This window comes from Peromyscus californicus, unplaced genomic scaffold, assembly GCF_007827085.1.
Source record: "Peromyscus californicus insignis strain IS unplaced genomic scaffold, ASM782708v3 Scaffold_1__1_contigs__length_55948999, whole genome shotgun sequence".
Lineage (NCBI taxonomy): Eukaryota > Metazoa > Chordata > Mammalia > Rodentia > Cricetidae > Peromyscus > Peromyscus californicus.
In genome coordinates this window covers 41124367-41151540 of record NW_026294492.1, presented here as the reverse complement: position 1 = coordinate 41151540, position 27174 = coordinate 41124367, and the positions used below count along the sequence as shown (strand labels likewise).

The window sequence follows — 27174 nt, the reverse complement described above, 5'->3', positions numbered from 1 at the left end:
CAATTATGAAAAAAATCATACTTGTTTTGTATGCATCCTTAAGTCACATTTTTTCTCCTTTAGCTCCCTAATAATACGTTATGTCCATTGCTCAAAAGAATGTGAACTGTGAGATACTCTATTGAAACCTTGGGGATTTTAAATATGTGTAAGCTCAGATCTAGTTTGTCTTTAGCTGCTGGTCATTGTGACCTGTGTCATTACAATTCAGATCTTTCTTACATCCACAGAACTGGGAAACAGCAGAACTTTAAACATCCACTCGGTCCAGATGGCCAGCAGAGGAGCTCTCGGACTGCTCAGTGTTGCCTTTCACTTTATCTTTAATTTGATGTCCATCTGTTCAGTGTGCAGTTAACACTAGTCACTTTAAGAACATGTGTTTGTTTGATATTTCTATGACTTAATTTGTATCTCTTTATGTTTATAACTAGTAAAGTCTCAACTGTTTTCTACCTCTGTACTATTGGGTTGGCAAAGAGAAATACCCCATGTCTTCATAAATTCTCTTCATAGCCGTGTATTTAAAATACTGATTAACTAAATAAGAATTTTATTAGATATATAGAAGATTAACTTCTCTTCATGGAACACAGAAGAAACTTTCCATGCTATATGTGTAAAAATAAAGTTGTGCAACTAGAAACTTTATGTGTGCCTGAAAAATGCTGCAAACAACATTTAATTTGTTGTTGTTATTGTTTTGTTTTTCCAGACAGGTTTCCTCTGTGTAGTAGCTCTGGATTTCCTAGAACTTTGTAGACCAGGCTGGCCTTGAACTCACAGGAATCTACCTGCCTCTGCCTCCCCAGTGCTGGCATTAAAGGCATGTGCCACTACCACCTGTCTCACATTTAAATTTTAACATATATATTTAAAAAGAATATTCATTTTCTAAAATGATTATATTATTTATTGAATTGAAAATCAATTTTGTTCATATAAATATTTTTTATCGGCTCTTTTAGGATAGAGGGAAGTACTTTCTAAACAGTACAGCAGGTAGATCAGTAGATTTTAAAATTACTTTATAAACTATATAACTTTGTATAAGAAAAACTATATAATTTCTCATACTAATTAATTCATATACACATCTTTGAATCTCATTGAATCTGTGGGCAGAAAACATTAGGAATCAACTTAAAATGTAATAGTATTACTACAGTGTCATAGGAGAGCTTGCTTACCATGAATGCAAACTGTGAAGACTAAGCTGAAATAGTTGATACAAAATAATGAGCTTTATGCACACTTCAAAGATTTTCTTCCAGTCATTTACTAATAATTATGAAACTGGTCTTTCCTTCATTTTTGTGAGATAAACTTAGAAGGAACCTGTTGCAAAACACTGTCCAGGATCCATGACATCTCATTTTCAAGTTTTCCATCTAAGGGAGTAAAACCCAATATGGTTACCCGGAAGCAGTATAATGTGGTGGGTAAGAGTCATGAAGTGCCCAGACCTGAATACAGGCCCTATATTCATTCTGTCCTGATCTTGAATAAGCTATTTAACCTTTGACTCAGGCCTGTAACAAATCACTCAGGAGATTGATACAGGAGGATTACCATGTGTTCCTGGTCAGCTATACTATAAATCCTTGTCTCAAATCAGTAAACCCACTAACTAAAAAAGAACAATCCACAAAGTTTTAAGCTCATGTATCCAAATTTTTAAAATCTGTAATATGGGTTAATAAAGTAACCCATGCCTGAAGGTGATGAGAGACTGCAAATGTGCATGAAAGAGTTTTTATTCAATAATAGAAAAAGTTATCTGATCCATTTGAATTACATGATTTTTGAAAACGAATGATCCACAATCTGCCCAAAGCTTATCAAACATCACACCCTTGTTTTACTATCTTCAATACCTTATTACTATTTATGATTCTGAGGTTATTTTAGGTCATAACCAACTGGATTCAAGCATCCCAATGGCCTGTACTGCAGAGAGCACACAAACTATAGACAGTTAGAAGCCTGTACCTCTCTGATCCTCAGTGCTTGCTTAATAATGGGCTGGCAGATTGGAAAGACAGTTTCTAAAATTCCATTTTAAATTTATTTGTAAATGATTTCTGGTGTCTCATAGGAGGCTGATTTTCAATGGTCTCCCTCCCTCCCTCCCTCCCTCCCTCCCTCCCTCCCTCCGTCTTTCTCCTTCCCATCCCGTCTTCCCTTTCCCCTTCTTCCTTTCTTCCCTTTCCTTTCTATCTGCTCCAAGACAAGTATTCCTAAGAGCCAAAAATCCAATAAAAGCAAAGGTCTTCTCATAGGCCTAGTGGGATGCAGGGAACTCAAGGGACCTTTGATCTTCCTGTTCCCTGTTTCATCTAGGAGGACTTTGGGAATTTATTGGGGACTTGAAAGCCTTCCCTATAACAGTGATGATCAAAGATTTACTTTGAAATTCTCTTGCTAATTTGTTTTAAATGTAGTGCTCTAAGCCTGCAAGGCTTCCTTGTACATCCCCATGACTGCATAGGTAACAGAAGTGGTTGTGGAAGTATATAGTTTCTAAAAACTTTGCTTCTTTGTGGTCTTTTAAGCAAATGTTTTTGGATAATTTATGGCAGGGGGAGAGTTTGAAGAATGAAGTTGATCACTTACTTTGTTTTCAAGTATCTTAGGCTGTGCTTTCCCACAAAAAGAAATAAGATTCCTTATTCTCAGGTTAGCTACCCATACCTCAAGGCATTCAGCTTTACCAAGCCTAGAGATGAATAGTTATCCATGTTAATCTGGATGATTGATAAGGAGTAAAGATCTGCAGCTATCAAAGTTCAGATATAGAACCAGAATCGATGGACAATTAATAGTCTGGAACCCTCAGACTAAAAACATGAACAAAGCTACCGAGCTTAAGACCATTATTTAAAATAAATGTTGAACTTTTGTCCTTTTTGGAAAGAAGAAAAGGGAGCTGGAGAAAGAAGAAGGGTAGTGGGAGAAGAAGGGAAGGACAAAGAGTGAGAGAAAGCAGGAAAAGAGGCGGGGGAGGGAGGAGAGAGTTTTTCTTCAGCATTTGTCCTGGCTATTGAGTCAGCATTAGTGTGGACCGCACACTGTTATGCAGACTGTAACAACCCTGCTGTGCAGAATGGAATGGATGCTTTATTCACCTCAAGAGGTGGAACCACACTGATACTACTGCTTTCCATGATAAGGCTCTTCACCTTCAGTTTTTACTTACTTATAGAAAAGGCCTCTTACACATACCAAACAAAGTCCTTCTTTTCCTATTGGTTTGTTTACATTTGAAGTGTATAGGACAGCCATACAGAATTGACAAAGCTGAAGGTCTGGGAGCCATCTCTATTTACTTTCAGCCAAGTGAGATTTAGGATGTTCCTAGAGCTATGAATCAAGACTGTTTTCTTTTTCATTGTACAATCATTTTGTTATATGACTCAGATATAGTCCATGAAATTATGTCACCAAGGCCATGAATTAGATCATTCAGAAAACCAAAACAGCTTCTTGTTACATACTATTTAAAAGCCATATTTTATTTAATATTTCTTGAGAGAGTTACACGGTCAGTTGACCCAGTTTCCCATTTGATTTTCTATAGTAGGCATTTTAAAGACATTTGGAGAAAATTTAATTATCCACTTAAGGAAACCACCAAATTTAGAATGGGCTAGCATGCTGCTAGAGGGATGGAAATCCCTAAATTGGTCAATTGTGATTCCCTTTGGCAGGGAAGCCCTAGAATACAAGCTAGTTGTTGGCTTTTCAAACATCCCTAGTAGCAAATTCTGCCAGAAATCTGCAAGTGTTAGTGAGCAGCTAAGGATGTTGATGCTGTGCTGACCTAAAATAATTTTGGTGGCCTGTTATGACTGTCTTTCAAGTGATTGTTCATGAAATAAAAGAATATATACCTGACCCACAGTCAAAGGCACCTGCATTTCCAATTGTTTGCCCAGCAGTTGGGTTTATGTTGACCCACTGTACTTTCTGTGCCTGGAGACATTTTCTCCCATGGAATTAATAATGCAATATTCAGTTCAATAGAGGGATAGAGAAGCCAGCAAGCGGTCCACAAAGAACTCCCACTCTCTCGAGCTGATTGATGTGAGTACTATTCCTTTTGATTGTTGTCCTATCATTATGTCTAGGAGGAATGTCAATGACCTTTTAGGCTAAGCCCCATTGTACCTTTTCCTCAACTAATTGAAATATCACATGCTTTAGTCAAAGGAAATAACCTGTTCCGAGGACCAGTCTTTAAGCGAAGCACTCAAATATTTCTCTTCACTGTTAGGACATATGAACAGTTGTTCACACATCACTGCAACCATGACACCATCTCCTTTGTTCTGCCTCAGTAGGCCTTAGAAAGACTGTCCAACACACATAGGCACATAGTCAGGCGAGGCATATTTTTAAATACAAAAATTTTCAAGGAATCTAAGAGAGAGTTTTGTTTAACAGGTTCATGGCAGTTTGGAATTCTGTACTTAAAACAAAACAAAGTAAACAAAATACCAGCCTTCCTTCTAAGAAGATGCAAAGCACAAATTAACCACTACCAAGTTCACTGAATGGAATTTGCATTCCATATGCTAGATATTTGAACTTCATGCTGGCAAGGTCTTGTTAGTTGTTTTTGGTACAGTAACATATTTACTTTAGGTCACTCCATACCGCTTCTAAGTTGAGTTTTCTCGCTGCTGAAAAGAATAACCATTTACTTTAAGAGAACTTCTACTGAGAAAGATGTGGTTAGTCAATTGTGCTTGACTCCTGCAATAAAATAGTTGTTTCTCCTCTAGTTAAGAGGTCATTCAACTTTTTAAAGCCTTGCTGTAGTGGTCATTAAATTACTCGTGATGTGTGATTCAGACTGTGTTTTAAGAAAACATAGTAAATTGAATACATCACAACTTTTGAACTTTTAAAATGATGCCTGCTCATGGATTCCCCACAATACATTGATAATCAGTTTCAACAGTAAAATCTGATAAAGAGATCTGACAGAAAAAGGCTGAATAAGAAATACTGAGCCAACATAAAATATGTCATAAATACATCTGTGTGGCTTTAGTCAGGTTATTTGGCCTTTAATCCTATTATCCATGTTTGTAAATTTCAGGCAAAACTACTTGTTTTATTGTAGGTATGAAATTAAAGAAAGACAAAGTATGTATTTCTGTAGAATGGTGAGTGTTCACCTGAAGACCATATGGAGAATTAGATGTCTATTGGTGATTAAAAGAAAATAAAGTCGTTTTTCAAGGAAAATCAAAAACGTTTCGAACCACATACAGGAAAGATAAATGCAAACAGAATCTTATTCTGAGTATGCATACTTTTAAAGATCAGTGAGTCTTAGATGTTGAGAAATGAAGTGAGATGAAAGGGACTATAAGAAGTAATATCACACACACACACACACACACACACACACACACACACACACACACTCACACTCACACTCACACACTCTCACTTGTGTAGACCAAAGTTTTTGAGATAGGTTCTCATGTAGTCCAGGCTAGCTCTGTACTTTCTATATGACTGAGGATGGCTTTGAACTTCTGGTCCTTCTGCCTCCACCTCCTAAGTGCTAGGATTACAGGCATATGGCACCATTCTTGTTTTAGTTTGTGGTGAGAACCAAACTCAGAGCTTCCTGTATGCTAGGCTAGACTCCTGACAACAGCTATATTCTCAGAACAGTGAAGATTTTTGTTAAGACTTTTATTTTACTGTTAACTAAGTGAGAAAGACACACATAAACAAAATGTTTACAGTATACCTGACATAAGCATGTGAATGATGATTAACAAATGGTCCTAACATCCTTTTTCAGTCAAAATAACAAAGGCAAGATATTTTCCTTTAACAACACCAAAAAAATCATTGATTAAGGTATTAAATAGGTCTAACTAACAATGAACTACTTTTAATACAGTCAGAGAAGACCTTTGTTCTAATTGCTTCACAAGAAAATGCTCAGGTTGCTTTTGGCTTTTTTTACTTAATTGCTTTGCTTCATTAAAAAAAGAATATAGACTGAAAAAAATCATAATTCCCTTCCATCTTTGAATTCCTTTCTAGGTTTTATTTTGGAGAGTTAAAAAAAAATTGTGGGAGTTAAAACAGCAAGTAGAGCTGAGTCAGGGGCTTGGAGCAAGGAAGTATGTGAGCTTATGTTTTAGACAAAGGTAATTGTGAAATCCAGTGTGATCACAAAAGCATACAAAGTCTTGTGAGTGGAAAAGGAATGAATTGACAAATAACAGCACCATGACTTTGGGCAAAACTCTCCAAGCCTCCGAGGCAAATGACCAGTGAGCCAAGCTTCCTTATTCTGCATCAGTGTTGATCTCAACTTCATTTGGGAGCCCAGCGGCAGAACAGAGTTGACACCTCTGAAAACAATAACTGGAAATAAATATTGTTACTCTTTAAAAGTTGTTAATAAAAATCTACCTGTTTGTTATCACCAGTTAGCCATGTTGTTACACTAAAATATTTACTGATTTTCTCCAAAGGGCTGTGTTCTGTATTTCTTCTATTTTGATAGAGTTAACAAGTATGTATAGACTTAAGAAAATGAAATGCCTTCTATAAACATGTTTCCTCTCTCACATGCAAACCCCGAATTTTCTTTCTCAGAGTTTATGGTTTCTGTCTCTAAAGCCATCCTTCCCAGAGTTGAAGCCTTGCCAGATCTCTCTGGGCCATTTCTTTCCTCTGTACTGAACATATTATACTCCCCAGGCTGCTCTTCAAGTTCAAAAGTAGTCACTGGCCTTGCTTTCTGAGCAGGGCACAGCAAGATGAAGTGTGAATCTGGAAATGCTGCTGCCATTTATGATGTCTAAGGTGTGTGTGTGTATGTTTGTGTGTGTGTGTGTGTGTGTGTGTGTGTGTGTGTGTGTGTGTGTACTTAAATAGTATCCTTTTGTTGATACCTGTCAAATTTTTAAAAGAGAGAGGCTTCTCATTCTCTGCTTAGGAGTCTATAACGTGAGCTTTCTGGGAGGCTTAAAATATTTCTGTTCAACTCTAACCTCACTTGTAAAAAACAACTATTTTACCAAATGTTCTACCAAGATATGGATCAATAATAAATAACAAATAATGCAGGCTGCCTGTCATAGAGCATAGTAGATAAAGTCATTTTTACAAACATTCTTCTTAACACTTCAAGCTAATAACAGAAGATTTTGCAAAAGCAGCATTCCACCTTCACTGAGCTACAGCTGGCTTTCAACTCACTGACCTTAGTGAGAAATTACACTTTCTCCTCTAATGATACTGCAGCAAATTACCACAACTTTACCAGCATAATTGGGATAAATTTATTACCTTAATGTTGTGTATGTCAGAAGTGTGGTATAGATCTAGCTTACTGAAAAGGACTGGAATTTGGGAATTTGAATCCTTTCTTTTCCAGTTTTGAAGCTCATCTACACTCCTTGGCTTGACCCCATTTCTCTTTATCAAGGTAGAAACCTTGTATTTATTTGAACATTTGTTTCATAGACATATTTTCTTCTGACTTTCTTCTTGTATATCATTATTTATTTATTTATTTAATTTATTTATTTTTTGGTTTTTTGAGACAGGGTTTCTCTGTGTTACAGCCCTAGCTGTCCTGGAACTCACTCTGTAGACTAGGCTGGCCTCAAACTCACAGAGATCCACCTACCTCTGCCTTCCAAGTGAGTGCTGGGATTAAAGGCATGCACCACCACCGCCTGGCTCATACATCATTATTTATAAAGAATTTGTAATTATTTTGTACTATGAAAATCCATGCTACTCTCCGTCTTTACATATTCCTTGTTTAGCAAGCTTAATTATATCTCTAAGTTCAATTGATTTCTCTATGTAATCTAATGTACTCTTATGTTCTAGAGATTAGGATTTGGACATTTTTCGGTGCTATTCATTTGGCCTCCCAAGATAGAGAAGTGTTTGTTCTAAAAACAGAAGCTAGTAATTTGCAAGAAGTAAGTCTAATACAGCTAAAAAATTGATAAAAGTCGGGAGTGTGAAAAGTTTCAAGAAACAAATTTTCACCTGCCCTTTAAAATAAAGATTAAGTTAAGTGGTGGTGGCGCACGACTTTAATCTCAGCACACAGGAGGCAGAGGCAGGTGGATCTTTGTGAGTTCGAGGCCAGCCTGGGCCTCAGAGTGAGTTCCAGGAAAGGTGTCAAAGCTACATAGAGAAACCCTGTCTCAAAATAAATAAATAAATAAATAAATAAATATATAAATAAAATAAAAATAAAGATTATGCTGACAAGCCAACAAATTTCAGAAGTATGTAACTGAGAGAAGAAATGAGGCAACTGTGATTTAGTCAAGATAATACCTGGAACTTACCTTTGTTTGTGAGAATCAGAGCTGAGAAAGGAAAATACATTGGAGGTACGATAGGTGTTATATTCATTTGTTGTTGGCTATGTAGAGCTGAAGGCAAGATTGGAAGTTATAAATGAGCCGGGTAATGGGGCATAACCTTTAACCCCAGCATTTGGAAGGCAGAGGCAAGCAGATTTCTCTGAGACAGGCAAGCCAGCCCTGTCTGCAAAGTGAGCTCTAGGACAGCCAGAACTGTTACACACAGAAAACTTGCTTTGAAAAACCAAAAGAAGCTGGGCGGTGGTGGCGCACGCCTTTAATCCCAGTACTCGGGAGGCAGAGGCAGGCGGATCTCTGTGAGTTCAAGGCCAGCCTGGTCTCCAAAGTGAGTTCCAGGAAAGGCGCAAAGCTACACAGAGAAACCCTGACTTGAAAAAAAAAGAAAAGAAAAACCAAAAGAAACAAAAAAAGAGTGCAACTTATTGCCTGGTTCCTGTCATAAGACTGTAGTCAAGTGATGATACCATTTAAGAGAATGTATAGGCAGAGCATTAAGATATGGAGGCAGGGAGACTGGTTGCCATTAGCAACCAAACAATTTTGAATCCCAATTTTATCATAAACAGATAATGACATACAGTCACTTGATATAAAAAATATGTGAGAGGGAATAAAGTTGGACAATGTCCCAATATCCAAGTGAGAATATAGTCATAATATTTTATATATAATATATCAGAATATATTTGTAATACCTTGGTGCAAGATTTCCTTCTGTACTATTCTCTACCTGTTCCAAATGTGTAAAACATTCAGTGGATTGTCTAAATAATGAAGACATACTTGGGAAATTATTTAATAAACATATTCTCTCAGTCTTTTACTTCAATATGATTAGTGAGTGTTATCTATTTATGAGGTTCTGTTGAGAGTTCTTTATATAAAATAAATATAGTTTATAAATATGTAAGATGATCAGTCATATAGAGCAAGAGAGAAGTTCTTACTGCAAATATGGAAGTTTCTGGAAGTAGTAGTAATTGAGCACAAAGAGATGAGAAGTGAAGATAGACTGGTAGAGGGAGTCCCCAGAGGAAAGGACAGCTTGATGATGATACTGAAATACTTTGCAGAGCATGATTATGGGAAGGCATGGCATGGCTACAGCATGGTAGTGGCTAGAAAGGAGTTTTGAAACAGGCAACTGACAACAGTGTAATCTATAGCTGTAGATAATTTTTAACTAATTTTTGAGGTGTCACACAGAACCCTCCTTATTCTTACAGGCTTTGTTACCATTAGAGCCCTCAGCAAGTTCATGAATCACACACTTACAGCTCTTGGAATATTTCTGTGCACCTGTATTTAAGGGCTGGAATTTGAAATTTATTTTGGAATCAATGCATCGCTGTCACTGTGCTCTTTGTGAATATGTGTGAGAGGGCCAGGGCAGTGCCATTACCCAACCCTGCTTAATGTCAGTTGCCATTTGCAGTGTCGAAGAGGGGCGGGGTAGTGAGAGGAAAAAAAATGAATGAGTTGTGGAACAAATGGGGTTAAAGGTGATTGATGGGGTCTGAACTGAGGTGGTAATGTTAGGAAGGATGGTTCAGAAGTGAAAATCAGAGTCAAAATGTCCCGGGGTCTATTCTTTGGTGATCCGTACAGAGCAAGGCCCACAGTAGATGCTCAATCAATAAACTGATGACGACTTTGAGAATTGAACTGGGTATGGCAGTTTAAAGGACAGAAATAAAGGTCACTTTTAGAGCTCCAGTGATGGTGTCTACAATGATCACACTTCTGAAAGAACACGCAGGAGAAGAGCTTCTGTCCTAGAAGGTACTCAGTTGCATAGCAAGCATGTTTTTTGGCATGGAGAGGCAGGATGAGAATTATAGTCCTGAAGAGGAACATGAAAACATTAAACTGTGTTTCAGCCAGTGAAATTCAGCAAAGTATGTAGTATTGATGAATATGGTAACCCCTTGCCAAACAAATGTCAAATTACTTTGTGCATGCCAAATACTTTACAGATGAAGAAACTCAGAAGCAGGGAAGTGTTTTGCCCAAGGTGAAGCAACAAGTGATGCACAATGTAGTTTAGAACAGAAAGGACACCCTGCCCCCATCCGATGCTACTGCGTGGCCTCCTCTCCATTTCCACCCCTGTGCTTCTGCACTCACGACTGCCTGCTCAAGGGAACCATGTCAGCCTCCTCTCTATTCCCAAATCAGAATGTGCACATTAGGACTGCACAACACTGAGGGTTTCAAGAGTGCCCTTTCTACAACATAAGACACAGTACAAAGAGACTGGTCCTGCTGAGAACACCGAGCTGAAAGCCACTAGGTTTATTTTTTTCAATTTTATGGGTTTTAGCTGAGCCATTCTGACTTGTCTTCTTTCTTTTCAGTGAAATTGTTATGAAACAAGCTGTATTCTTCCATTCCAAATAACATAGATGACATAAAGCTAATGGATTTTAAGTGGTGCTTTGTGGAGCCTGAGGCTTTGGGGTAGACATGCCAGGACTACTGTGAAGGAAGCCCTGCTCTAGTTACATCAAGATCCCATAGCCATTAATCTGTTTTAATATCGGATTTCCTCCCATTTTATATATACAAAGGGGCTCTTATTTCCAGAATATTTGAAAACCCCAGTTAGTGGTTATTAATCTGAGGTCTACAGCCAGCACTTCAGATTTTACCCTTTAAATTTTTGAATTCCATTAAAGCATTTCAGGACTCATTGTTTCAGAGGAATAAATCACACAAGTTCAATTTTACCATAAAAGTACCTTGGGGCCCTTGAGCCTGTGGTGAGCAGCATCTCAGGCCTCTGCCAGCCCAGTTGCTTTTGCCTAAGGGTACACTGAGAGGAGTGGATTTTATGTTTTCACTAGTGAACACCAGGCCTGCCATAGAGCAAAGAGATGCAGCCAGGCTTGAGACATTTATTCTGCAAGCAATACAAATATGTTCATGTATTTTCCCCTCCATTTGCATTATTTTCTATTCTTAATTTGTAAGTCAAGTTCTTAATACAAAGTGATGATTCAAAAGGCCCACAGGGTTTATTAGGAAGTGCTTTGATATGGTGGTAAGTTAAAAGTCAGTGTCACCATACACATGCATATACACACCTTATATAGCCTTTCTCTTAAAAACTATGTTTTTCATATACCTAGTGGAAACAGATATTATTAAAAATAGTTTTTGAGCCACAGTAATGTCTTTTTATAATAAACAAGAACAAGTTCAGTATTTAGGTTGAAGAGTCAATCATGTTAGTTAGTGCACTAGGATAAAATGGTCAAAATATAGGTTATAATGGTCTGGGTGCCAACCACCAGTGAGCAGAGAAAGTTGGTTTTTTTGTTTGTTTTTGTTTTTTAATGGTTTTAATAGTCCTCTAAGCTAATCAGAGTAACTTCTTATAAACACAGTTTAGTTTATATACTTTCTAAGGTTTCTAAAAGAAAACAGCTTTATCTGTCTTATTTATATTGTTCCTGTTTTATGTAAATACTAGGTAGGAAAAGTGTTCAGTATTTTTAAGTGTAGTGATACCGTTGTGATTTTCTTCTTTGCACATTGACTCTGGATTTGTGTCTCTGACTCTACTCCCACTTCCAGTAATTCCAAACGAGGCAAGGTTGTATAATAAAACAGGACATTTCTGTGCAGGTCTATTTTTGTTGCCGTTGTTCCTCTTTTGTTTGCTTGTTTTTAAACAGTGTCTCACTATGTAGCTCAAGCTCTCCTGGAACTTGCTATGTGTTCTTGACTGGCCTGGAACTCATGTTCCAGCATCCCTGCTGACACGATTACAGGCTGGTGCCCCCATGTCCAGCTCGTTTTCAACTGAAAAGCTCTTCCTTATGATCTCATAGCAAGTCTCTGAGAGAATGGATAATGGTACTTGACTCCACGGTCACCCAGATAGTAAGGCTCCCAGGTGCCACATGAGTGAACAGCAAGGTTGGGACTGCTGATGCCCATGGGGGGCCTAGCCAAGACTGCCTGTGAGCTTTCTGCCGTCAGTGGAATGAACCCACAAGGTATACTATGTCTTATCACTGAAGATACACTTCCTAAAACACAGTGCTATTCCACAGATTTAACCAGACAACAAAATTAATTGATACTGAAATTTTAGATGACTATTTTCCAAGATGAGTTAACATCAATTCTAGGCTGCAGTTGAAGATCCTTCTTTTTGAGAGTGGAGCTTTGTGTATAGATCTAGCTCATTAATATTTATGACACTTTTTGTTGTTCTTGTTCTTTTGTTCCTGAGAAAACTTATTTTTATTCTTATTGTGTTCTTAACTCTAAATGTGATTCAGCATTTTAAAAAAAATCTTTGTTTTCACTTTAGTGTCTCATAAGCAAAATAAGTGGATGTTTGGTATCATGAATATTGCTGAGAGTAAACTGATTTCATTGTCCTTGCCTATCTTTTAAGGATACTTTCTGGTTCTTTGTAAGTGAATTGACAGTGTCCAAAAACCCATTGGGTGCTAACAACATCGCCATTCTGATAGTCAGCTGAAGTAAGGCCTTATAGGAGGTAAAGCATGCACTCTTCTCCCTGCTTCTGAAATCTAATGGCTCCATGTTGGCTTCTCTTGGAGAAGCACATGGGTCAATAGGAGGCGGATCCACTCCTTCATATCTTCATCTTCTACCAGGTATGCTGCAATGACAGATACAGTCATTCTGTAAGTACTTGTAAATCCAAAGAAAGTGATCCCAGTGAGTACAAATTGATAAAGGATTGGTATAATTCATACTCCACTCAGGACATGTAGATAGCTGGCATTCTGTTGGATTGTTATTTGATCTAGTTTGGTCCAAATTATCCAAATCTCCTAAGTTTATTTTCTATTTGGTTTTCCATGGTATTAAAACCTTGTTGTGCTTTCCTTTGAGATTATAGCATTTATTTGATGTCTCTTAATGAAATTTCACTTACATATTAATTTTGTGTCAGACCACTAATAATTGACTTGAAAATAGAATTTACAATTTTCATTCTTTTTTCTTTTTTTGATAATAACCCATTAAAACTTAATACAAAATTTATTGAACCTCTTCCTGTGATTCAAGGAACATCTGACTACATACGTGCGAACCAGGCATTCATGAAAGAAAAAAGTAAATACAGAGTGTGTAAGATGGCCTGCCTCTACTGAGTGTACCAGGCTCTGCTGACTCCCCATGGGAGGCCATACCTTGTTGGAGGAGGGAATGGGGTGTGGGTTGGGGGAGGTGAAGGCTGGAGGGGCAGAAGGAGGGAAGAGAAGGGTTGGTATGTGACATGAACAAAAAATTCCTTAATATAAAAAAAAGATGGTAGCGTGGAGAAAGTTCAAGCAGTGTAGAGAGAGTAAGTGGGAAGATGAAGGAAGGTTTAGACTTTGGGTGTGAGGTCTTCCCTGGCAGAATGCTGCAGAAGAGACTCAAGGTGGTTGTGTCTGTGTTCAACCTTTCGATTCTTAGAAGTCACTGTTCTTCTCTGGAGATTTCTGTCTTCCTGCGTGACCTTTATCATCTCCTTCTTAGCGTATGTCCCCCCTCTCAGCCACCTTAACTGATTCATTACTCCAGGGCTCAGATTTTCTGGCTTTCACAGGATGCCCTTGCTCAGAAATGTTCCACAGCCCCCTATTACATATCGCAGAAATTCAATTTCACCTTTAATCTCTACTTCAGAGAAGCGGTCTGCTTCTGCTGCCCCGAATAAACCAGGCTTGTGTCCAGTTCTGTGTTTGTGGTACTCTCCTTCTCCCCTGAGGTGCCACCATTTGCCAGACGTTTTGTATCCAAGTCTAAGAATTGGATTGATAGTCAAATGCATTGTATTTTAATGCACATAAAACTAACTTAGACCTGATGACACTAACTGGAGACTAAGTCTAAGTAGAAAGTTAGAATTTTGGGACGAATGTCCTTTAGAGGTGAGTGTACACAATATTTTGGAGTACTGGAATGTAATTCAGTGTGGGATAACAGGAAAGACTGCAATAAAATGATTGGGATCAGCTGTGTGTTTCCAAATCTATCGCTGTTCACCAGTGATACTGCTTCCGGTCGGCTAAGAGTGAACTGAGGTTCACAAAGTTTTGATTTCTTGTTCGTTGCCGTGGAAATATGCTGTGTCTTATATTTGCATTGCTCACTTTCACTTTATTACATGAATGCTATTGTGGATTCATTCATTTTCTATTTTCTGGTTAGTGTCTTTCTTTCTTTCTTTTTTTACAATAGGGTCTCTCCACGCAGCCCTGGCTGTTTGGGAAATTGCAGGGTAGACCAGGCTAGCCTTGAATGCACAAGGATTGCCTATGTCTGCTTCCCAAGTGCTGGCATTAAAGGTGTGTGCCATACTCCTACCTTATGATTAGGTTTTTAATATGTGCAAAGATACCCCTTTTATTGTCTTTTGCTCCTCTAGTCAGCACATGGCTTTTAAAATTCCCCTGTACATAAAATCATAGTTCTTGTTCTCTATCTCTCAGAACCCTTGGCACACTGCTCCACCTGCGTTCAAAGTCTCCTGCTGATTGCTTTGATGTGGAAGGCTTTAGAAAGCTGACATTTATGTTTCCTAAACTGTAGAGTTTGTGTGTTTCACTTAATCCTGTCAGATATCAAAGGTTCTATAATATCGTTTACTTGAAATAATATCAGCGAGAACACTGTTGGCAAGCACACAGACTGGCTTGCACTGTTTACGCCACCGTCCCCCTGCCTTGTACGCATTTCCTCTCCTGCGTCTGGCAAAATATTAAGAGGAAATGTCAGCATCTCTTGAAACAGACAGTTTATTATCATATTTTAACTTTTTTGAGTTTTGAAAACTGTTTTCTGTTTTTGAGATTTCCTGGGTGCAGCTTCCCTGTCATACAGAGAAGACAGTCTCACAGAAGGTGTGCTGTTCCTCTGGCTCTCACAGCATCTCTGATACCTTTTTCTGCTGTGTTCCCTGAGCCTTAGATGTAGGCATTGTCCTATAGATGTGTCCATTGGGTTGGACACCACAGTTGATTATTTTCTGCATTTTAACTCTTCAATGCTACTGTCTTCTGAAAAGAATATTTTTTGATAAGGAATGAGATCTCCATTCATCTGTGAGTATAAAGATACGTATTTAGAATGCAGTTAGGAATTAAACTGTTTAGGAACATGGCAGTAGTAGATTCTCCTCTATGTCCATGATCCACAGGTGATTGGCTGCATTTACAATAAGCAGATGTACCACACTTTTGAGCGGGCCTTAAGTCCAATTATAACAGCTAATTGCCATCAAAACACAAGAGCCACTGTTGTTCCCTTGGGGATATCTTGCCATGCTGCTACTTTTTGTGGCTAGTAGGTTTCACAGGTGGGTAGAATTGTTGGTTGACTTTTGTCTCTTGGCAGCCTGCATAGCACCTTCAGCTATCATGAGATCTGCCCTCAGGGAGGAGAATTTCGGACTACTTCCAGCTGGATTCCTCAAGTCCTTTGTGTGAAGTATGTGATGTCTTCTGCAATAGGACCTTTCCTTGAAGTTCTGGGAGGGAACCAAAGTCAACATTCATAACCTATTTTATTTTGGGATACCCTTCAACTGCCCTGACCTGTTAACAACTCAGAGGGAGGTTTCCCAGGCCAGGCAAGAGCACTTTTGTAGATAGTTTATGGCTCTAGGAGAAACATTATTATTGTCACTCCAGACTCCTGTGTGTGTGTGTGTGTGTGTGTGTGTGTGTGTGTGTGTGTGTGTGTATGTACATATACTTATTATGTATATGCTTTTAAGTAAACAAAATACTGTTTCCCTTGGTGTTATTTGTCCTTCTTCTGTCTCCCTCTGTATTTCCCCCATTTCCTTATTACCCCATTCTTAGAACCTATGTTCTACTATCCCTCTTTCTAGACCCCTCCCTCCACCATTGCCCCTCTTTTTTGGTTTCTGAAGTTACTCCAGGTTATTACACCTAAAGATTTGGAGCTAGGTTAGCCACATAAGAGAATATACATGGGTTTGTATTTCTGGGTGTGGGTTACCTTACTCAGTATAATATGTTTTCATCCCATTCATTTAACTGCCAATTTTATGATTTCACTTTTTCCCGCAGCTGAATAGAATTCTATTGTGCATATGCTCCACCTTTCATTAGTCCTTCATCAGTTGAAAAATATTTAGTTTGTTTCCTTTCCTCGCTATTGTGAATAATGTGACAATGAATCTGTGGAGTAGGAAGGGTGTCATAGTTATTGGGCATTTGCTAAGGAGTGGTATATCTAGGTTACATGGTGAATATTTTAGACCTTTGTTTTAGAAATCTCTACACTGTTTTCATAGTGCTGGCACTAGATTGCAATCTCACTAACGGTGAATGAGAGATCTGCACAGACACCAGTCAACAAACTAAAATAGATGGGAAAATGTCACAAGGGCCCTCAATAATAATTAAACGAAAGGTTACAAATTTGAGAGGAAGTCAGGGGTCATGGGAGGAATTTGAAGGGGCAGGAATAATGAAAATACAGTATTCATGTATGAAATGTCAAAAAAATTAATTAAAAATGTTTTAATCAACTTGTTTACTTAATAGCCTTGGGTAGTTGGCTAGATTTCCAGTACCAAGCATAAATTCCCTCCTGTTGAGTGGGTCTTAAGTCCAATTAGAGAGCTGCTCGTTATGGCCAGGGTATATATTGCTACTACTGTACCTTTATAGTTAATCATACTGTGCTAGTTATTTTTATGGTTCATACCCATAATAGCTGGTAGGACTGTTGATTGCATCCATCCTTTGGAAGTTTGCATGAAGCCTTCAGGTGCCATGAAAGATAGTCCTCAGGGAGGAGGCTTTCAGGTCAGTTCTACCTCAAGAGTCTCTTATTTTTATACAACACTGTCAACTGGTGGGAAGGAGATTTTGTTGTAATAATTCTAGGCTGGGAAAGAAGTAGGCCTCATGGCCTTAAAATATAGAATATGAGAGTCTGTAGACAGAAGTTTCTCATCTACCTGCCTGTTCCCAAGTACCCAGCAGCTGCTTTCAAAAACTTGACTCCAAGCCTCAATATTACTTATAAATGCTTGGCCGGTAGTTCAGGCTTATTACTAACTAGCTTTTACATTTAAATTAACCCATAATTCTTATCTATGTTTAGCTACATGGCTTGGTACCTTTTCTCAGTGTGACATTCTCATCTTGTTTCCTCCACATCTGGCTGGTGACTGACTCCTTGACTCCACCCCCCTTCTTCCCAGAATTCTCCTACTCTGGTCACCCCACCTATACTTCCTGCCTGGCAACTGGCCAATAAGTGTTTTAGTAAACCAGTTTGAGTGACAAATCTTTACAGTGTATAAGAGCATTATCCTGTAGCATTTCCCCTTTTTTGTCTAATTAAAAAGGAAGGTTTTAACTTTAATATTGTAAAACAAGAACAGTTATTAAGAATTACAGTAACAATATCCAATTCATTTGCATTTGATAAAATTAGAAAAAATACTTAATTATCTTATTTTGGTGAGTCTAAAGTTTTGTATTTAATTTATCTTTTACTATAACTAAAGAAAACTATAGCTATCTAGTCTTCAACTCCATCAAAGACTCCAGAAGGATGTAATGTTACCTAATGACAGGGTCATCAGGCTGCCTGGACAGTCACGCAAAGTTCCTCTGCTCCATGTTTTTATTATTAAGACCAATTAGAATTCACTCTACAGGAGTCTGGGAGTTTAATCAAGACCATGCAGTGGAAGACCCATCTTTTACGATGTACACCCCTTTGTTTTATCTCCTTAAGCATTTATTTGACACCGCCACTCTGCTGAATTATCTGATTGTATGTGTGTGTGTGTGTGTATTTTGGTAGTACTCTGTTGGATAGTCTAACCATGAACACTTCAGAAATTATAGTGGAATCTTGCTCTTTCAGATTATTGATGTGGAAATTGACCTCCATGCCTGTGTTTTGTAGGCTTAGAAGTATGTAGAAAACCGGTACTAACATTTAGCACATTGCATCAGAGTGTGCTTCCTTTATGTTGGTGTCTGTAGCTTAATCTTCATTATTTGTGTATCTGCTTAGCAGTGCTTTGGCAAATACAACAGAGAAAATGCACCCTCTTCTTCTGAAATTGTGTCTGACTTCAGAAGTCTTAACTCACAGTTTGACAGATGTTTTCTTTGTGTCATCTATATTAAGAAATAATTTTTAGTCTGTCTTCAAGAATCTAGAATTTTCTTCTCAAAAAGGGTGCTATATTCACAATCCAGGATGCTTCCTTTCATGTGATATGCAGAAGAAAAAGCTTTTATGGAAATTGTTTTTTCCGTTTAAAAAATAGACTAAACTGTACAATATATTGGCTGCTGGCTTATTGTATACTTCAAAATAGTAGTGTATGGGGAATAACGTAAGAATGTTTTACATTAAGTAATATGTTCCATTGACAATTTCAGATTTTTAGATATGGTAATTTGAGTCTTATAATAATTCAATACTTTTCTTACAGAAGGTTATACCAGAATTTAATAAAGTAAACTATACCCTGTCTTTATTTTCCTATTCCATATGCAGCCATTTTACTTTTTATGGCTACACATCATAAGAAATGTGTGATGTTTGGAAACACAATGCAGATAGTTTATTATTATTTTTTGTTTGTTTCTTTTTTTTAGAGACTGGGTTTCTCTGTGTATTTTGGTGCCTGTCCTGGATCTCACTCTGTCAACCAGGCTGGCCTCAAACTCATAGAGATCTGCTTGGCTCTGCCTCCCGAGTGCTTGGATTAAAGGTGTGAGCCACCACCGCCTGGCATGCAGATAGTTTATAAAACAAGAAGTTTGAAACATCTATCCTTCTTAGGGTTGTGAAGTAAGGCACTTCCTCATTCTCATGCATTAGTTTTAAAGAGTTCCAGATAGGAGGGGCAGTTGTCTGCATTTAAAACAATGAAACGAGTTAAAAATCTCTGAATTACATTGAAGGCTGTAAGAAAATATCTCTGAAATGGTAAGTTCAAAGAGAAACAAACTGCAGTAGGAAAACAAAAGAGAGCAAGGGTAAAGAAAAAATACTCAAAGAGAGTAGAAGAATTGTATCACAAAGTTGCTAAGACTTTTCATGAGTAGGACCAAAAGTAATTGCAACTTAATAGGAGGATTTTATTTTCAAGTCAGCAAAAGATTTAAACCAAATGCAAATCAAGCAACTGCTGGACATTACTGTATGACTTGTCAAGCCCACGTTTGAATCTGTAGTTTTCCAGTCAAAGTTACAGTAAAAGATGTCCTGTCAATTGGTCATCTTCTCCATGATTTTCAATCATTGTGATAATTATTTTCATGTTAGCATCAAATTCCTGGGAGAAAATTTCCTGCAGTGAATAGTACAGTATAAGTTGTTCAGTTTGAACATTTTGACTGTTGTATATGCTTTTAAATTAACAAATTGTGTAGTGAAGGTAAGGAATCTTCCTACTACCAGTAGATCTTTGTATCCCTTTGTCTGTCATCTGTCCTTTATTCCTCCCTCTACCAGAAAAGTCGCTGTTTGTCACCACAGATTTGTCTTCATTTTATATAATTTGAGTTACACGGTGAGTTTCATCTTTGGCTTGGTACAGTGAACGATACAACCATAGGTTTGTTCATACCTGCAGTTTATCCCTTTAAGTGTTGTATATCGTGGATTTTATTTATATGTTTATTTAATCCATTTCATGCTGTTGTTAATATCAAGCTTGGCATTTTTAATTCTTTTTATTTTATTAGTGCTTACAATAGTTCTATACATAACATAAAAGTCAGTTGCTTGATGACCTTGTGAAAACAGGTGTCGGAGAGAAGTTTCAGGATGATTCTTATAGCAGTACTTAAGTGCTGAAGTGTAGCTTGAGTTTTCCTGCCTGGCCCACCGTCAGGACAAATCTCTCTCACCTGCCAGTCCCACAGCCGCTCAGACCCGACCAAGTAAACACAGAGACTTATATTGGTTACAAACTGTATGGCCGTGGCAGGCTTCTTGCTAACTGTTCTTACAGCTTAAATTAATCCATTTCCATTAATCTATACCTTGCCTCGTGGCTCGTGGCTTACCGGCATCTTCACATGCTGTTTGTCATCTTGGCGGCTGGCAGTGTCTCTCTGACTCAGCCTTTCACTTCCCAGCTTTATTCTCCTCCTTGTCCCGCCTATACTTCCTGCCTAGCCAATGGCCAATCAGTGTTTTATTTATTGACCAATCAGCAACACATTTGACATACAGACCATCCCACAGCACTGAAGTTTTCTGTGTGTTAGAAGTAGCAAGGTCAGCCTGGCAGTGGTGGTGCATGCCTTTAATCCCAGCACTTGAGAGGCAGAGGCAGATGGATCTCTGAGTTGAAGCCTAGCCTGGTCTACAAAGCAAATTCCAAGGACAGCCAGGACTACACAGAGGAACCCTGTCTCAAAACACCAAAAAAAGTAGCAAGGTCAAAGATCTTTACTGAACAGCTACCTTGTCCTTTTAACCCATCCTAGGTTCCTTCATACTGCATGTATGCTTAGATTAACTAGAGGCTAACTAGAACTCTAATACAACCTGTTTATTTGAAAGGAGAGGGCAGTCCCAACTGGTGAAGAGACTTGCCTGCAGGGAAGTAACCAGTCGTCACCAGTTGCCTTAAAGAAAATAAATAAATAAATAAACTAACAAACAACCCAAATGATATGGAAGTATTTTCCAGTTAGCTAAAGAAAAGATTAACTAGAAAATATCACCTCTGTCCATTTGAAACATTTTTTATTCAGTTCTCAGATACCCCATAAAATTATTTCTTATGTTTTTGATTGAATGTGAATTAAGGTCTGCTGTCTTACAAGATCATGAATCACTCTTAAAGGATGCAGGAGGTATAGAAGCTTCCATTGAACTGGGGGGGGGGAGCAAAGGAATAATTGTTATTGACTTCTTTGGCTGTTTACTTGTAGTGGTCAGAACTCTGTCCAAGTCAGAATATTTGACTAGTTACTGACTTTCCACATTTACTCTTGAAAAGCAGTATTAATTACCTTGGATTATGATATTTATGTAGGGGAGGGTGGATGAGGCGTCAACCTGAAGGAACAACAACAGGTAATTTTGTATTTCTGGGAATAGCATATTCTCAGGAGAAGGACATGAAACATCTAGTTCCTAGTAGTAAAAATCTTATCATGGTGATATAATTTACCTCTTAAAATTTCTATTGTTAAATTTTCAGTTAATTTAAAAAGTACAATATTTTTCTATTGATAATCCCTTCTAGCATATTCTCTAGTACAAAAATCTCCTTTTTGATGAAATGTATTTCATTAATATCTAGGCAGTTATATAACTACATAGGGAACCCAATATTACATTTTCATTATCTTTGTGTTAATCTTTATGGACTAAAATAATAAATATTTTTCACATTCAACAGGCCTTAGATTCTACAAAATAAATTTAAATACTGCAGGGCTGCTTGTATTATCCCAACTATTTCTATGGCTGCAGAACATGCTAACAAAATATTTCTGTTTATATGAAAACCATGTATGTAAAATAATGAGTTCCAAGTTCCAATAGTAAGGGAGAAATGTTGAAATGTTTAATGATTCAACTTGAGTTCATTTTGTTAAATGAGAGTAATAATTATCTGACCACTATCTCAAAACTTTGAGAGTGAGTCACAATTCTAATATATTAAGTGTTGAAAAGCACTCAAGGTGTGAAGTGCCGTACAAACCTTATCATCAATGGAATTGTGTATTTACCAAATTTGCTCAGTACTAGCAATTGATTTCTTGACCTTATATTTATGTTGCTGATAAGTACAATACTTTGCTACCTAATCAGAAGTCAGGTTATCAAACTATTTAAGAAGTGCCCCATAGTAAAGCGTCTTTCTTAATACTTACATGATGTCAGAATACCTTGGATGCTTGTGCTGATATGATCTGTAATGTGACTACAAGTGCATGATATGTAAGACGTGCATATGTAATATGACATGTGTTTAAGTTTGGAACAATCATGAAGATGATTTACAAAGTGATCTCAGGTTCAACAGCGCTTCGGTGTTCATGTTTTCTCAGTAGCTTAAGAATTCCATGTTGAGATAGTTTTGAAAAGACAAAGCATGGTGTTACACATCTAACGTTAACACTAGAGGTAGAGGTAAAAGGATTTGCAGGGCCAGCCTTGGCTATAAAGTGAACCCAAGGCTAGCCTGGGCTGCATGATTCTGTCTTAAAATCCAAAAAAATATTTTGGATAGATTCAACAATTGCAGTTACTAAGCTAGTGCTCTGGGTGAATAAGTTGCTCTGTATCTGGCTAATGATAATTATTGTTCTCTCTTTGATGTGACCAAGTGAATCTTGCACTAATGTGTATTATTTTGAGAGTGGGAGAAATATGTGCTATGCTGGGAATGATTAATGATCTGCAATACTTAAAGAACCTGATATTACTCATCCTTAGTGGTACTGATTGCTGGACTCCCATTATCTGAGTAATGACCTTTTGGTGTAGGAAAGATCACAACTTCTGTCTAAAATTGTATTTAAGCCTTTGTCATCTGACTACGCCAGCCCAATCAATGTCATGTTCTACATGAGGACCTTTTCACCTGCTGTTCCTTGTGCATGTTTTCTCTCCAGATATTGTCAGAACACCCTCCCCTGCTCCATTTTAATCCCTGTGCAAATGCCACCTTCTCGTACAGCCTCTCCTGTGCTCCGAAATAGGAACACTGCTAGTATCACTGCCCCCCGTTCTATGACATAACAAATGATATCATTTTCATAGTTGTCTATTTGCTTGCTTGCCCCCACCGTCTGAAGTGCTGTGCACAGCAGGGTTTTTATTCATATTACATACCTTTATTTGCCTCCTCCTCAGCACTTAGAACAGAGCATGACAGAACATTCATTGGAGCAATGGGATAATAAATGAATAAGGAAAAGAAAGAATATGCTGAAGGTCCTTTCCTATCCTAAACTTTTCATAAACATGTTTGTATTAAAGTAAAACTTTGAGCTGGAGATGTAGCTCAGTTCGTAGAATGGTTACCCAGCATCCAAGAGGCCTTAGGCTAGGTTCCCAGTCCCACATGAACCAGGCATAGTGAGGCATGCTTGTGGTCCCAGCATTGGAGAAGTAGAGGCAGGAGGATCAGATTTCAAGGTCAAGGTCGTTCTTAACTACATTACAAGTTTGAGGCCAGCTTGGGCTTCGTTAGACTATAAGTGGACATTACCCAAATACAGGCTGAAGATAAACTTTTGCTTTAGAAGGACATACACCATCACAAAGTACACAAGGTTTGTCCCCCTAATAATATACTTAGTTTAGTCAGATATCTTTAAAAGGTGTCATACATCATTGTCATATGATTTCAGTAAAAAGAAAATTTTATTCAGTTCTTGTTTTGAATAATAGCGGTCTGTATAAATATTCTTACCTCTTCAGCATTTGGGGATGTTCCAAGTGGTACAGTTCTAAAGAAGATCAGTGAGAATTTCAGACTTTCATCAGATTGCATAATAAAATAATTATATGTGTTTAAGAACAAACACAAACACTTCCATTCATATTCACTATAAAGTAAAGAGAGAAAAGACAGATGTGGCCTTTGCAGCTGGTGCGATATCCTGAGTGTCATGGTCAGCCTGGCAGCTGTGGAGCATCCCTTCTGTAAGGCTGAAGAAAGTATTGATTTTACACCCCACTTGGCTGTTTCTGCTGTGTCTGTAGTGACAGTATTTGAGTTCTTTTCTTTCCTTGTCATCCTATCACTGTTCGCTTGACCAAGTCTTCGTTTACTACTGACAGACAAAAGTATCAGGGATTCAATAAATCATTATCAATTTCCCTAAATGGTCAATACTTACTGACAGAAAAGGTTTTACCTCAACTGGACTGTAGAATTTCCTTGGCTAGAATTATAAATAAAAGCCCCTAAGGAGCAAAATACTTTACATGGATCATGTTTCAGTATGTGCTATATTATAATGTTCTAACTAAATAGATTAAAATACTAAAATTTTGCAACATTTGTTTAAGACAGTAGGGCTGGGGATACAGGTCAGTGGTAGAGCAATCTCTCCGCCTGCACAAAGCTCTGGATTCTACCCAAAGGACCACAAGAAAACAAAGAAAACAAATGACTTTAGCACTGGGTTATTCCTTATGTTGAGTAGATTTTGGTGCAATAAGACGACTCAGTGGGTAAAAGTGCTTGCTGTCCAACTATGCGAGTCTCGTGCTTAGAGATCAATCCCTGAGATCCATGTAAAGTTGTAAGGAGAGAGCTGAATTCCCAGCTTTATCCTCCGCTCTTCATATGCACATCATGGTGCATTCTCCCCCAACCCTGCACACATCACACACACACACACACACACACACACACACACGCACACGCACACGCACACGCACACACACACACACACAGGGTGGTGGTGGTAAATAAATACAATTTTAAAAATAATAAAATTAAAATTAAATCTAATTATTAGAATTTTGTACATAATCCAGTAATATAAAATTAAATACTCTCTCTCTGAAGCGGTAATCTCCTTTGAGAATGGTGCCTTAATGAGCTGTGAGGTGATAATTAAGTAAATTTTCCAGTACAAGATTCTGTTCATATTTTTTTAGTTCTAATAATTCAGGATATGCAAATATTTTTCTTTTAACATATTGCATGATGAAGAACCATAAATTCCAACAGAATCATCACATTCATCTCATGGAGACTGACAATACAGTGTATATACTTGATCTGAGCCTTGAAATATTAGTTGATTTTTCTGAAGAACTCATAGAATATTTCCAGTGTGACAGTCAAAAAGACAGTCACCACAGAGGACCAGATGTCAGCGTTGACAGGTGTGGACTCTGTTCCCTTGAGTGTTCCACACTTTGTCCAGCATCACCCATTCACCTGTAGAATTCCTCAGCTCCCCTCCCTCACTTCCCTCCCTCCCCCTCCCTCTGCCCCTCTGTCCCTCACAGTGTCACCTCCCCTTTGCTTCTCCTTCCATTTGTGTGTGCCATGTTTAGCTTCCCCCAGAAGGAAGGCACCTCACTCGAGGAATTACCTCCATCCGACTGGTGTGTGAGCGTGCCTCTGGGATGTTTTCTTGATTGATCATTGATGTAGGAAAGCCCACCTCACTTTGGGAGGCACCATTCCTAGGCAGGTAGGCCCAATCCATATAAGAAAGGTAGCTGAGCAAGCCAGGTGTAACAAGCTGGTAAGCATCCTTCCTCCATGGTTTCTGCTTCAAGCTTCTGCCATCAAGTTCCTGCCTTGGAACCTCATACCCTCATCCTATGAGTGGGATGTATAGGCTAAGTAAAGCCAGTAAGCCTATTCTTTCCCAAGCTGCATTGGTAACAGTGTTTTAAAGCACAGCCTCAAAAAAGAGCAGTTAGAGCAGTGTGTCTGGGGAAGGTAGAGGACAACTTTCCTGAGTTAGTTCTCCTTTCCACCTTCTTAAGGGCAGGCTCTCTCTCATTTCTGCTGCTGTGCTAGGATCTGCCAGGGGACTGTCCTGTCTCTGCCCCTGACACCACTGGAGGAGTGCCACAAGCATAAATACATGTCCATCCAGCTTTCTATGTGAGTTCCAGGATAGAACTCATGGTCAGGTATGTGTGAGAATAGTGTGTTTAACCACTGAGCCATCTTGGTGGTCCTCTTAGAATTTCTGAAGGCTTTGTTTCTGTTGTTACAATATTTAGGGAGAGTATGCCATTTTGTTTGACACGTCAAGGAAAGTTTCAGGCCTGATAACTATCATGAAAGCCTAAGAGGTAAGCACAAGGCAATAAAACGTTCTTTTTCATAATCCCAACACTGTTGTATTTTGTCGTAGTGGATTTGAAATTCACAGCCTGGTATGTGCTGTGCAAGCATTCTCCCACTGCGTGCACATCCCACCCAATCTTGCCAGTTTTTAAGGATAGACTCTCATTCTGTGCAGTCATGTCTGCTGCCATCTTGGCCTTGAGGGGTTGAAAAGACAGATGTTCCTCAGGGAGGGATGGTGACTGATACATTATGTACTGTCCAAGTAAAATAAAAGTGTTGCTGGTTCTGCTTAACTGGTCCTTTTGTACTCTGTTTTTCCTTGAAATGCTTTCTATTTTGTTTTCTGGGAGAAGAAAAATAAGAACTATTTCACAATTTGGCATGAGAATCTTTGCACTAACAACATTAGGATCAGACTGTGAAACTGGGGAAGTTCAGATTGAAGTGAAAGATGTGCTTTCCTGTGAGGGCCCTCAAGTATGTTGACTTGCCCTCACCCTCATTAGTGACTAACTCACATTTTGCTCACTGAGAGGGTGAATTTAATTAGTAAAAAAGAGTAGCAAAATTACAATAACTGTTATGAAGAGATGCATTTCAAAATGCAGCTCAAAGATTTAATATCCCCTTAAAAACTTCCACCAGTGGAAGCTTGCTGCTCTTTCAGAGGATTCAGGTTTGATTCCCAGCACCTCCATAGGGCAGGTCACAACAAACTGAAACTTCAGCTCCAGGGGATCTAAAGCCATTTTCTGGTTTAAACAGGCACTCCACACACATTCACACATACTTACATACATTTGTGCACAAACATACCACCCCCCACACACATAATAAAAATAAATGTGTTTTTGTTTAATCTATCCTCATTTTAGTTTATGGCTATTAAAAGACTAAGGATGAGGCATTAAAATGGTTTAAACCATCCCTTTAGTTTTTTTTTCAGACTTTTATCCCATTCTGAGAATTGTACAATTGGTTATTCGTTTT

General features: G+C 38.2%; 1 protein-coding gene across 34 annotated transcripts in view; it reads left to right on the top strand.

Annotated features, from left to right (window-relative positions):
• The window catches only part of Nrxn1 (neurexin 1), a 1064135-nt gene that overhangs the window by 108410 nt on the left and 928551 nt on the right, over positions 1-27174 (top strand). For 2 of the 34 annotated variants that reach the window (XM_052746577.1, XM_052746576.1), the window contains one exon: positions 231-26477. The exons of the other annotated variants lie outside the window; for them this stretch is intronic. In XM_052746577.1, the coding sequence (XP_052602537.1) occupies positions 231-358 (128 nt within the window). In that variant the 3' untranslated portion in view covers positions 359-26477. Of the gene's footprint in view, positions 1-230; positions 26478-27174 lie in introns of those variants that run through there. 34 annotated transcript variants of the gene reach the window in all.